The sequence below is a fragment of the Schistocerca cancellata genome, chromosome 10 (assembly GCF_023864275.1).
Source record: "Schistocerca cancellata isolate TAMUIC-IGC-003103 chromosome 10, iqSchCanc2.1, whole genome shotgun sequence".
In the NCBI taxonomy this organism is placed as follows: Eukaryota; Metazoa; Arthropoda; class Insecta; order Orthoptera; family Acrididae; genus Schistocerca; species Schistocerca cancellata.
This window is the reverse complement of record NC_064635.1, coordinates 87,104,907-87,118,649: the sequence shown is the minus strand read 5'-3', so window position 1 is coordinate 87,118,649 and position 13,743 is coordinate 87,104,907. Positions and strand designations below refer to the sequence as shown.

At 45.6% G+C, this 13,743-nt stretch overlaps 1 protein-coding gene across 1 annotated transcript in view; it reads right to left on the bottom strand.

Moving 5' to 3' along the window:
• Positions 1-13,743, bottom strand: part of LOC126106151 (open rectifier potassium channel protein 1) — a gene marked incomplete at its 3' end in the record, with an annotated part of 205,169 nt that overhangs the window by 39,421 nt on the left and 152,005 nt on the right. Inside the window, exons 5-7 of the mRNA XM_049912392.1 lie at positions 11,718-11,980; positions 3,642-3,933; positions 889-1,066 (exon numbers count right to left, since the gene is read on the bottom strand). Coding sequence (XP_049768349.1) covers positions 889-1,066; positions 3,642-3,933; positions 11,718-11,980 — 733 coding nt within the window. The remainder of the gene's footprint in view (positions 1-888; positions 1,067-3,641; positions 3,934-11,717; positions 11,981-13,743) is intronic.

Below are 13,743 nucleotides of genomic sequence, written 5' to 3'. Positions count from 1 at the left end.
TGGCGTATCACGCAGCGTGATGGTATGGGGTGCCATTGGTTACACGTCTCTGTCACCTCTTGTTCGCATTGACGGCACTTTGAACAGTGGACGTTGCATTTCAGATGTGTTACGACCCGTAGCTCTACCCTTCATTCGATCCCTGCGAAACCCTACATTTCAGCAGTATAATGCACGACCGCACTTTGCAGGTCCTATACAGGCCTTTCTGGATACGGAAAATGTTCGACTGCTGCCCGGCCAGTACATTCTCCTGATCTCTTACCAATTGAAAACGTCTGGTCAGTGGTGGCCGAGCGACTGGCTCGTCACAATACGCCAGTCATTAATCTTGATGAACTGTGGTATTGTGTTGAAGCAGCATGGGCAGCTGTATCTGTACACGCCTTCCAAGCTCTGTTTGACTCAATGCCCAGGCGTATCAAGGCCGTTATTACGGCCAGAAGTGGTTGGTCTGGGTACTTTTTTCTCCGGATCTATACACCCAAATTGGGTGAAAATGTAATCACATGTCAGTTCTAGTATAATATATTTGTCCAATAAATACCCGTTTATCATCTGCATTTGTTCTTGGTATAGCAATTTTAATGGCCAGTTGTGTAGCTCCAAATACCATTCCACATTCAAGGTCTGTTAATTCCCGTCGTGCAGCTTTAATCACGTCTGACAGCTATTCACACGGATCACCTGAATGCAAATGACACCTCCATCAAGCACTGCCCATTTATAGGCTGCGTACGCGATACTACCGTCATCTGTATGTGTGCACATCGTCGTCCCTTGACCTTATTCAGCTCTCAGTATAATAATGTTATGTGCGGCGAGCCGCACCAGCAGAACTTTGGACTGGTGTGTATAGTCAGCATATGGCCGCGGAGGGGGACTCACCCGCCGATGCTGAAGCCGCCGACGGTCCAGCCGGAGCCGCGCCAGCCGCGCTCAGAGGCCAGGATGTCTTCGTCGCTGAAGCCGTGCACACCGCCGCTGCCGCTCGCCTCCCTGTCCGCCGGCTGCGTCGCGTCCGAGTCCGTGTCGCTCTCCTGCGCGTCCAGGTGGTGCGAGGACGCTGCGTCAACAACGAGGGGGCCGTTGCAACATTACTTGGAGTTACAGCAGTTGTGAGGGTTCGTAGAATGGACGAGATGCTAAAATCTTTGTCAAACACTGATCACAACCAAAATACACTAAAAAAACGATTACAACTTTACAAAAATTGGAAGATTTATTTAAGAGAAAGAGGATCACAAATTGATCAAGTCAATAACGCTACACTCATCCTGAGGCTTTTTTTTTGTCATATCAGTCTACTGACTGGTTTGATGCGGCCCGCCACGAATTCCTTTCCTGTGCTAACCTCTTCATCTCCGAGTAGCACTTGCAACCTACGTCCTCAATTATTTGCTTGACGTATTCCAATCTCTGTCTTCCTCTACAGTTTTTGCCCTCTACAGCTCCCTCTAGTACCACGGAAGTCATTCCCTCATGTCTTAGCAGATGTCCTATCATCCTGTCCCTTCTCCTTACCAGTGTTTTCCACACATTCCTTTCCTCTCCGATTCTGCGTAGAACCTCCTCATTCCTTACCTTATCAGTCCACCTAATTTTCAACATTCGTCTATAGCACCACATCTCAAATGCTTCGATTCTCTTCTGTTCCGGTTTTCCCACAGTCCATGTTTCACTACCATACAATGCTGTACTCCAGACGTACATCCTCAGAAATTTCTTCCTCAAATTAATGCCGGTATTTGATATTAGTAGACTTCTCTTGGCCAGAAATGCCTTTTTTGCCATAGCGAGTCTGCTTTTGATGTCCTCCTTGCTCCGTCCGTCATTGGTTATTTTACTGCCTAGGTAGCAGAATTCCTTAACTTCATTGACTTCGTGACCATCAATCCTGATGTTAAGTTTCTCGCTGTTCTCATTTCTACTACTTCTCATTACCTTCGTCTTTATCCGATTTACTCTCAAACGATACTGTGTACTCATTAGACTGTTCATTCCGTTCAGCAGATCATTTAATTCTTCTTCACTTTCACTCAGGATAGCAATGTCATCAGCGAATCGTATCATTGATATCCTTTCACCTTGTATTTTAATTCCACTCCTGAACCCTTCTTTTATTTCCATCATTGCTTCCTCGATGTAGAGATTGAAGAGTAGGGGCGAAAGGCTACAGCCTTGTCTTACACCCTTCTTAATACGAGCACTTCGTTCTTGATCGTCCACTCTTATTATTCCCTCTTGGTTGTTGTACATATTGTATATGACCCGCCGCTCCCTATAGCTTACCCTACTTTTTTCAGAATCTCGAACAGCTTGCACCATTTTATATTGTCGAACGCTTTTTCAAGGTCGACAAATCCTATGAAAGTGTCTTGATCTTTCTTTAGCCTTGCTTCCATTATTAGCCGTAACGTCAGAATTGCCTCTCTCGTCCCTTTACTTTTCCTAAAGCCAAACTGATCGTCACCTAGCGCATTCTCAATTTTCTTTTCCATTCTTCTGTATATATGCCTGAGGGATATCGTGCCAAATTGCGTCCAACTGACAGGTTAAATCGTCAAAATCTCGCTGTAGTTGGAGAGCCCTGCCCATTATGCTCCAACCTTTCTCAATTGGGGAGAGAGCCAGCGACCTTGCTGGCCAAGACATAGTTTAGCAAGTACGAGACGTTTTTTAAGTAAGTACCGTTTTCACATTAAAAAAAAGACGTGCTAAGATATCTCAATAATTTTATTTTTGCATGAAAGCCTGTACCTTAAATCTACTTACTGACGCCATTACAGTCTGATTCTTCCTTGTTTACCAACGTAAGTGTTTAGATGAGGGGTCTCCAAACTACGGCCCGGGAGGGCCGGCAAACCGGCCCGCGTTAGCTGGGCGGACATCCCAGGTATCCGGCCCGCCAAATATTTGAGGTGGTGCCTATACCGCCAACAACTGAGTTTCGAGGCCTATCTCGACCAGTGCACCGCGACATTGGCTCAGCTACTCGCTACAGAACTACATAACTGAACTTATTGTTGCGCCGCTTGAAATAACAATGCGTTGACATACTCTGCCTCTGTTACGTCTTGCAGTAATAGTGTTGCTAACAATCGTTTTGAGATTTCGTTAACTTTGCAGGACGCTTTCGTGCAACGTATTTGGGCCGATCGTTTCCAAATGCTTGGCCAGGAGCTCCCTGTGATTTCTGGTTATGGGGCCACCTGCAGGACTGAGTTTACCAGGCGAACATTCACACATGTGCTGCTTTGAAGGGCAGCATTTAAGGAGAACTTACGCACAGACCTGCTTCGTTCTGCTGTGGAGAATGCAATCCTGCGTTTTCAGACTCTTCTGTGTGGCATATTGAGACCATTTTACAGCAGTAATGGTACTAGTATGTAATGATAAGATGTTCCTCATGTCCTTGACATTAATGCTACCAAGTTAGGTACTCATGTGGTAATTAGTTTCCATGTTGTAACGCGTTAAATAGGGAAAGTTTAATTATTACCACCCAGTTACATGCCAAATTAATGTGCGTAGACTGGTCTGAAGGTGGCGTTTCTGTGCCAGTGGTCAGCACCGTTTCACCCGCCCCTTCTGGGGGTGGATCTTTTGGGGCTGCAGGGACCCCCTGTGGGCGGACTCACCTGCGGCGGCGTTGCTGAGCGCCCCCACGACGCGGGCCAGCAGCTCCGCGGGTCGGATGGCCGCCCCGGCCGTGGCGAACGTGGCGGCGCGGTCGATGCGGCCCAGGTCGGTCTCGGACATGACCCTGGGCAGCCGGCCGCGGCCGCCGCCGGAGCCCACGCCGCCCAGGAAGTCGGAGTTGGCGCGCCGGCGCAGGCCCGGGCTGCTGCCGGCCGTGTGCAGGCACGGCTCCGAGCTGCTGCGGGTCCGCAGGGCGCGCGTGCACGACAGCTCGTCGTCGCGGTACACCGGCTGGAGGCACACCGCACAGATACAACACTCTACACCACCCAGAGCCACCGGCGGAGAGCAACAAGTTGTGGGGCCCAAAGTAAACCCAGATTGTGCTGTGGTTGACTGTCCACAGTATCAGTTTACTGTATCTGGGGCTGGGCCCGTCAGCTAATCACTCTACAGACAATTTAACTTAACGTTTCAAGTGGACATTGTATGTCCTATGCCGTCAATGTTAAATTATCGAATTTTGTGACCCATTATCTTGTTGGAAACTTTTTAAGACACCAACTTACAATTTTCCATAATTATATAATGCATCTTTCTAGAAACACTGAACTAGAATTATTACTAAAATTGTATTATGGGGCATGTTATCTTTTTTTTTCAAACACTCAATTTTTTGACAGAATTTTGTAAATAAATGAACATAAAAACAAAACGACTCAGGATATGTTAATTACTCTAGTTACATAAGTTCTCACACTTGGCATGCTGTAAAAATTTCGTGTCTCTACAATTATTAATTTCTTAGAAAATGGGTCATTTATCGAGAAAATGTAGTTCAGAGATATTCAGATTTAAAACTTTATTTATTACAAATTCTTATACATTTCTGCGTCTTCTGTGCACTAGAACTGCACTGGCCCATAGTCTGTGTATTCTTCAGTGTCACAACAGCCCCGTACTTGCCGCCTCCTTTTCTTTCTTGCTTTCTATGTCATTTGCTGAGCAGCTAACTCTGCTTCATGTAAATGAAGCTCATGCAGTTCCCGCAGTCCTTCGTCTGGGTTCAGTCCAAATGTTATCACTAACTTCTCCAGAACCTTAAGTCTTTCATAGTTCCCACCATTAAAAGTTACTACAGCATCAGACCCTGCTAATGGTAGAGTCATAATGCCAACAAATACATTTTTAGGCACACTGCACGACACAACGTTATTGAAGGACTCATTCACATTCTGGTGTGAATGCCATAATATCATTACTTTTACCACTGTCACCCATTTCTAAAGTTACTTTCCTTTTCGATGCACAAGAGGTGTGGTCACTTCAGAAACATCATCGTGGTTTTCTTCACTGCTAGTGCCTGTGTTTTCAAGTACTTCAGAAGAAAATGCAGGTCTCACATATCTGTTATCCGCAAATCTGCGTTTCTTTAAGTTACGCTTAGTCATTTTATTTACGTATAAAAAACAATAGAAGTTAGTTTACTACAAAAATAGCCGATAATCACACTACTTTCAACGAAAAATAGTATCATAAACAAAGGAGTGATTTGTTTAATCGAACGCCAACTTCTGAGACGGAGCAGTAGGCTCAAAACAAAGCAATTCGCAGCCTTCTTGACTGTGTAATTCCCAAGATATGACTGCTCAACTGTGGCAGTATATGCGTAGCTGCGAAACTTGTCAGTTGCACTTCAACATTAAAAATATTATTTGAAGGCCTTACAATTGTCTGATTTTAATGTATTATATACCAAAATGTTCAGAAAGTCCCAAGAACATTATGGAGCAGAAAACGGAAAATGTCAAATTTCAACGAATTTAACATACAATATCCCCTTAACCAACGTAACAATCCACTTATAGGGTTCCACAAGGCTCAATCTCAGGTCCATTATTCTTTCTATTATACGTAAATGACAACACATCTAATACACAACAATTGAAATTAACTATTTTGCCTGCCCGCATCTCGTGGTCGTGCGGTAGCGTTCTCACTTCCCACGCCCGGGTTCGATTCCCGGCGGGGTCAGGGATTTTCTCTGCCTCGTGATGGCTGGGTGTTGTGTGCTGTCCTTAGGTTAGTTAGGTTTAAGTAGTTCTAAGTTCTAGGGGACTTATGACCACAGCAGTTGAGTCCCATAGTGCTCAGAGCCATTTGAATTATTTAACCTATTTTGCCGATGACATTAGTATTGTAATGAACCGATACAAACACAGAGCAACAGGAAGAAAATGGTGAAAATGTTCTTAAAAGTATTACCGATGAGAAGAACACGGCAAGTGCCATCACCGTTCTTCCTAGGAAGCACCTGCCTTAAACAGATATTAAGGAGCTGATTGACTGAGGGTGAGCATGAAAAATCATTCTTACAGCACGTTTTTGAGAAATGAAGACTTCCTTTTTTAAATATGAAATACCCCAGAACATTGTTCCATATCACATTATTTAATGAAAGCATGTTAAATTCGTCCACTCACTGATTTGCTCCTCCGAAACGTTTTTAACAATTTGAAGCGCACATTTAGCTGAACTAGGTTATTTTAGGAGTTCAAAAACGATTTTTTTTTCAGTTTAAAATCGAATCAATATGGACACCTAAAAATTTCGAAGTTTCCAAACTACTTATTGTTTGTTCACCTTTTGTTAGATTTATCATTGGTGTAGTACTCCTCATGTTGTTCTAGATGTTCTCCTACGAGCCCACTTACCCTGTAACATCGATATGCTCTGATAAGTAAATGTACCCATGTATATGTGACCACCATAACAGAATATGGCAAGTGTCATCACTGTGCTTCCTAGGAACTTCACTCAGTGGAAGAGGAGTCAAAACAAGCGGGTTATGTGTGGATACTCTACCATTTGCGAGAAAACGACGGTTAAGATTTTCGAAGCACTTTATTTGCCTTTTAGTAGGCGGTACACTCAGACGAAATGGTGGCTCAATAGTTAGCGTCGCAGCTTCTTAATTTTGCGTCCGCTTATTGTTTACATTTATTTCATTTTTACTGTCTTCATTTATCTACCATTGTCCATAGCAGGTTACCACATGAGAGTTTCATGTCAGTTTATGAGATATAAGGACGTTACATTAATGGTAAAATTACAACTGGATTTTACGCTAACAAGAGAAACTCCCCATCGCACCCCCTCAGATTTAGTGTATGGCCCGTCAAAAACTGAACACAAATCAAGCATGAAACCGGGAAGAAGGTGTCTGCCACGTGAAAAAATGAGCAAAAGGGAAACAGTGAACGGCTGAAGCACAAGATATCCAACATCGTGCAAATTTGAATACCCATAGCCTCGTAGTAACGCGGTCACGGTGTTGTAATGCGAAAGTGGAGATCCATGCTCAAATCTCTCGCGTACCCCACAATTTTTTCACAAAATTAATAAATGTGCGTCTGGTTATTGACGTTTCTGTTCGCTATATTCATATTTGTGTCTGTGTCGTGGTATAACGTCCGTTTGCAAAAGCGAGATGTAAGGAAGGCAAATCCAGACCTACGAGCCACATGTTTGTTCTACATAAGTACCACGCGTTATGACTCTTCCGTTCCGTTTTGCGAGTTTAGACTCTTGAACTATTTTGTTGTAACATACAGTAGTTCGCACACGTTTATTTGTTGGATTCATTCCTGCGAGAGGTCTACGTGACATCTCGCCTGCTCTCACTATTCATCATATCTACTTGCGATGGTAAATACACTCCTGGAAATGGAAAAAAGAACACATTGACACCGGTGTGTCAGACCCACCATACTTGCTCCAGACACTGCGAGAGGGCTGTACAAGCAATGATCACACGCACGGCACAGCGGACACACCAGGAACCGCGGTGTTGGCCGTCGAATGGCGCTAGCTGCGCAGCATTTGTGCACCGCCGCCGTCAGTGTCAGCCAGTTTGCCGTGGCATACGGAGCTCCATCGCAGTCTTTAACACTGGTAGCATGCCGCGACAGCGTGGACGTGAATCGCATGTGCAGTTGACGGACTTTGAGCGAGGGCGTATAGTGGGCATGCGGGAGGCCGGGTGGACGTACCGCCGAATCGCTCAACACGTGGGGCGTGAGGTCTCCACAGTACATCGATGTTGTCGCCAGTGGTCGGCGGAAGGTTCACGTGCCCGTCGACCTGGGACCGGACCGCAGCGACGCACGGATGCACGCCAAGACCGTAGGATCCTACGCAGTGCCTTAGGGGACCGCACCGCCACTTCCCAGCAAATTAGGGACACTGTTGCTCCTGGGGTATCGGCGAGGACCATTCGCAACCGTCTCCATGAAGCTGGGCTACGGTCCCGCACACCGTTAGGCCGTCTTCCGCTCACGCCCCAACATCGTGCAGCCCGCCTCCAGTGGTGTCGCGACAGGCGTGAATGGAGGGACAAATGGAGACGTGTCGTCTTCAGCGATGAGAGTCGCTTCTGCCTTGGTGCCAATGATGGTCGTATGCGTGTTTGGCGCCGTGCAGGTGAGCGCCACAATCAAGACTGCATACGACCGAGGCACACAGGGCCAACACCCGGCATCATGGTATGGGGAGCGATCTCCTACACTGGCCGTACACCACTGGTGATCGTCGAGGGGACACTGAATAGTGCACGGTACATCCAAACCGTCATCGGACCCATCGTTCTACCATTCCAAGACCGGCAAGGGAACTTGCTGTTCCAACAGGACGATGCACGTCCGCATGTATCCCGTGCCACCCAACGTGCTCTAGAAGGTGTAAGTCAACTACCCTGGCCAGCAAGATCTCCGGATCTGTCCCCCATTGAGCATGTTTGGGACTGGATGAAGCGTCGTCTCACGCGGTCTGCACGTCCAGCACTAACGCTGGTCCAACTGAGGCACCAGGTGGAAATGGCATGGCAAGCCGTTCCACAGGACTACATCCAGCATCTCTACGATCGTCTCCATGGGAGAATAGCAGCCTGCATTGCTGCGAAAGGTGGATATACACTGTACTAGTGCCGACATTGTGCATGCTCTGTTGCCTGTGTCTATGTGCCTGTGGTTCTGTCAGTATGATCATGTGATGTATCTGACCCCAGGAATGTGTCAATAAAGTTTCCCCTTCCTGGGACAATGAATTCACGGTGTTCTTATTTCAATTTCCAGGAGTGTATATTCTTATCTTATGACTCATATTCTGTAACCAGTGTACAAGGTGTGACTGAAAAGTCTTAAGAATGGATCCGCTACTGCTTACTGGTCTGACGGGCAGGTACACGGAGGGTGGGGAGTGAGTCATTGCCGTGTCCTCGAACTCCCTCTGACAGGAAACTGCGTTTCTTTTCTGCAGTTCGTTGTGGCAGCTGGTTGAGTGCCGATCTGTTAGGGCTTGTTGCCGGATTCTGTCTGCGGAGCAACGAGTTTGTGTGAAATTTTGTTTTAATGCCGGGAAATCAGCTTGTGAGACTTACGAACTATTGAAAAAAACGAATGAAAATTTTGTGGAAGTTGGCGACTTGGTGCGCTCTGATCGTAGACTTACAATTAGGGAGATGGCTGATGAACTTAATTTAAGTTTCCATGCAGTTCAATCAATTTTAACTGAAGATATAAATATGCGCCGAGTGTCCGCAAAATTCATTCCAAAAGGATTGTCAAGTGACCAGGGGCAATACCGACTTGAAGTGTGCCAACAGCTGATTAATCGGACTAAAAATGACAGATTTGTTAAATAGCGTAATTGCAGGTGACAAATCTTGGGCGTATGGATATGATTCTGAAACCAAAGTGCAATATTCACAGTGGAAGACGCCAAGTTCACCAAGATTGAAAAAAAACACGTTAAAGTCGGTCGAAAGTGAAGACAATGTTGGTGGTTTTTTTCAATTCTACTGGTATCGTGCATCTTGAATTTACCCCTCGAGGACAGAAAATGAACCAGGAATACTACAAGTGTGTCCTTGAGCGTTTGCGCGAAAAGGTGCACAAGAAAAGGCCTGGCTTGTAGACAGACAAGAGTTGGGTGCTGCATCATGACAATGCTCCAGCTCATCGTGCCTTCTCCATCATTGAATTTTTGACCAAATTCAAAATTCCTGTGCTTCCACAACCACCATATTTCCCTGATTTGGACCCTGCAGACTTCTACCTGTTACCTAAACGGAAGTTTTCACTGAAAGGGAAGCGATTTAACTCGAGTGAAGACATCCAGGCAAACAGGGAGAGCGTCCTTAACACACTTCAGGAAAAAATTTCCAGGAATGTTTCCAAAAGTGGAAAAACCGTTGGAGTCGGTGTGTTCAGTCAGAAGGCGACTATTTTGAAGGAGATGCATCACTGTAGCATGTAAGTACCACCACTGTACAGTTACAAGCCCACTTTTCTAACTTTCCACTCACACCTCGTATAGTATGACAATTGAAAAAATTACAGAAGGAGAACAGACACATTTATGATCGGACACAAAGTTCATAATTTTGTGAATAAAAATGGAGCAAGAGGCAGATTTGAACAAGGATCTCGCGCTTCGCAGTCCAACAGCATGATCGCACGACCATGACGCTGTGATCCTTCCACTTTGCTCGATGTTGCAAATCTTAATCTTGGGCCGGTCACTGTTTCGATTTTGCTTTTTTTCCGGTTTTCATGCTTGATCAGTTTTTGATAGACTATCGACTGGACCATTTCACCACTTAATCTAAGGGAGGTGCGATGGGGAGTTATACAGGGTGGTCAACTGATATTGACCGGGCCACATATCTCACGAAATAAGTATCAAACGTAAAAACTAGAAAGAACGAAACTCGTCTAGCTTGAAGGGGGAAACCAGTTGGCGCTATGGTTGGCCCACTAGATGGCGCTCCCATAGGTCAAACGGATATCAACTGCGTTTTTTAGAATAGGAACCCCCATTTTTATTACATATTCGTGTAGTACGTAAAGAAATATGAATGTTTTAGTTGGACCACTTTTTTCGCTTTGCGATAGATGGCGCTGTAATAGTCACAAACATATGGCTCACAATTTGAGAACAACAGTGTACTTGAGACAGTGTGGCAAAATTTTGTGCCCCATTGTAACGCAGATTACACAGTAGGTATGAGCTAAAGTCGTTGCTATAAATTGCAAGCTGATTATGTCAATGAAAAGCTTAATACTTTCTGGCTATTATTGTGCTTGTGGAGTGTCTAGACGGAACGAGAATGGACTGAAGTCTTCCTAGAGAACAAAATCCAGCATGTTTTCCTTAATGGGAAGATATCAATAGAGGCGACAATACTGTCAGGTGAAACTCAAGATAGTGTGATTTGATTGTAAATCATCGAACTGCCAGTCTCTGCAGTTGATAGTGATAGTGCATGTCAATCATAGTACGAGGCTGGTTTAGTTGATGCAATAAATTTCGTGGAGATTTTTCACTGGCGTTCCAAACTTAATTGCATGTCCTGTCTTTGCCGTAGCGAAAGGCCGTATTTCTCATTTGCTAGAAACAACCCTGACAGGGACATCGACAGGACACCGAAAGTACAGGTTATGAGTATCTACTGGGCTCAGCGCTGACCATCTGGGGTGAGAGACTCAGTGACTTCTTCACCCAGGAACAAACTCCTGGCTGTGGACCAAGGAGGATTCATCTTTAACGTCAGACAATGTGGACATTACAAACTGAACACTAGTAGAGATTTGGGGACAGAAACTGACCGTATCCACTTTGGTAAAACCATCGCACCACTTGTCTTAAAACGTTTATACCACCTACAAGAAACCTAAATCTGAATCTTCAAATGGCGAAGTGAGATGAAGTCCAGTATTCTGCCACTTTACTGCCTGACTCAGTAGTCCAATAGATATGAACAGAGTGAATAGAGTAGAGCCATCCTCAACATAATAAGTGATGTCTTCAGAGGATTATGACAGGACTGTACATAAAACCTAAATCAATGTACCACCTGAATGCCTACAGTTCAATGTCAAAACCAGTCAACCATTTAGCTCTGCTTGTTACTCTGAGTAGTGTCATCCAAGGAGTCACAGCACTGAGAATGTGATTTGGAGGTTAGTGAACATTATTCCTACAAAACGCTAGTTGTACCAGAGCTGGTGACGAACCTTGAGCTTCTGGAGGTACATCTCGTTGATGACCCTGCGCAGATAGACGGCGTCCTTGGCGATGCCGTGCCAGAGGCGCGCCTGCGTCACTTTGAGGTTGTGCGCCAGCTTGTGCTCCAGCCGGGCCATCCGCTTGGAGCGCATGGCGCGCGTGATGAAGCCCAGGATCATGACCAGGTAGCCCAGCCCGAAGATCACCCACACCAGCAGCATGATCTGGTACAGCAGGAACCAGCCCGTCTGGAAGCCCATGTTTGTCTGCCCTGCAAAACGGGATGAAGCCAATTGCAACATGAGCATGGGACACATAATGAAGCCTAGTATCATTACCAGATAGCGCGGTTCAGTTAATATTCCACACTAGTAGAACTATCTAAAACTGTAGAGAGAGAGTCCAAGAGGGCACCCTTTTTCTCCAGTCTGGAGGGAACAACTAAACTTTTAGTAGGCGCTCATCTGGATGCTAATTAGTATTTATGTAGCATATGGCATCTAAGTATATTTCATTGCTGAACTACGTAACATTATTTCTATACACTTAATACAAGCAAACCTGTAGTCCCTGTATATACTTGACAGAATTTGGGGTTGCCATTAGAAATTCCTCAAAAACGCCTCCACATGCTCTTCCCTGACGTGCTGGATAGTTTTGCTCAGTGCGCTGCATTCAACATTTAAAAAGTCTATCTGCATATTTTCCATTACACGTTCCACTCGGTTGAGAGGGTCGATCAAACCATGAGACACTCTCAGCAATAAACGGAAATAACTGGCACGGTTAAGAGGTATTTTGAAGCCACTCTCCTCCCGGAACTGGTAATGTTGAGCCCAGTGAGACTGCTTGCAAGTTCAGGAAGAGAATGTCTTGAAAGAAGTCTATCGACTCTGAGGTCAGGAATGTCAGAATGCACCGACTATCCAGGGTTTGCTAGGATCTTATTGTGTTTCCTGACCGAGGATTCTTTCCTTCGCAATTTTGGGGTTGGTATGTGACTCAGGATAGGCAGTCAGATGGTGGGAGTATACCTAATTGTTCCTGAAATAGTAGCTTCAGCATTATTAAGTTGGACATAACTTTTGTTTACATTAGTGCTGATCAAACATGTCGGTGCGCAGTACTCTGCTGTGGCGCGTACCAGGCTCAATGCAGAAGTCTGCAGAGTTGTTGGTTGTGGTGCACATGTGTTTCGATAACTTTTTGGACGACAGTACCTCTTGTCCCCATGTGGCAGTTTTTGTGGGGTGCGCTTTCAAAGACAGGGTTCTATTCAGAGCCATACTAGTGACGTCAGTATCTGTTTGTACCTCATCATCATCCTTGGGTTCTGTAGTACTGAGCTAATAAGGAAGTTGCTCTTTACCTTATACCTGTCCTCCATTTCACTCCCTGACCATCCAGTGATCCTGTTGTTGGGGTCCCTTCACCACTGATCCTCTCGAAAGCCGACTGCCACTGGAATCAGATGTTCAGTTATAGATCCATTCGCCCACCCCCGAGCTGTGTTTATGCAGCTGATGCTGAGTAGTGGCCGAGCGGTTCTAGGCGCTTCAGTCTGGAACCGCGCGACCACTACGGTCGCAGGTTCGAATCCTGCCCCGGGAATGGATGTGTGTGATGCCCTTACGTTAGTTCGATTTAAGTAGTTCTAAGTTGACCTAAGATGTTAAGTCCCATAGTGCTCAGAGCCATTTGATGCTGTGTACAACTGTCATGTGTACTGCCAACCCATACCAGGTTCAAAAGGCTCTAAGCACTATGGGACTCAACATCTGAGGTCATCAGTCCCCTCCACTTAGAACTACTCAAACATAACTAACCAAAGGACATCACACACATCCATGTCTGAGGCAGGATTCGAACCTGCGACCGTAACAGCAGCGCGGTTCCGGACTGAAGCGCCTAGAACCGCTAGGCCACAGCGGCCAGCCCATACCAGGGTCATCCTCGTCTTCTAACACATCAACCCCTTGACTAGGTGCTGAAGAAGTGCTTGTTTCGTTTGCAGAGTAGCAAACTCTGTATTAC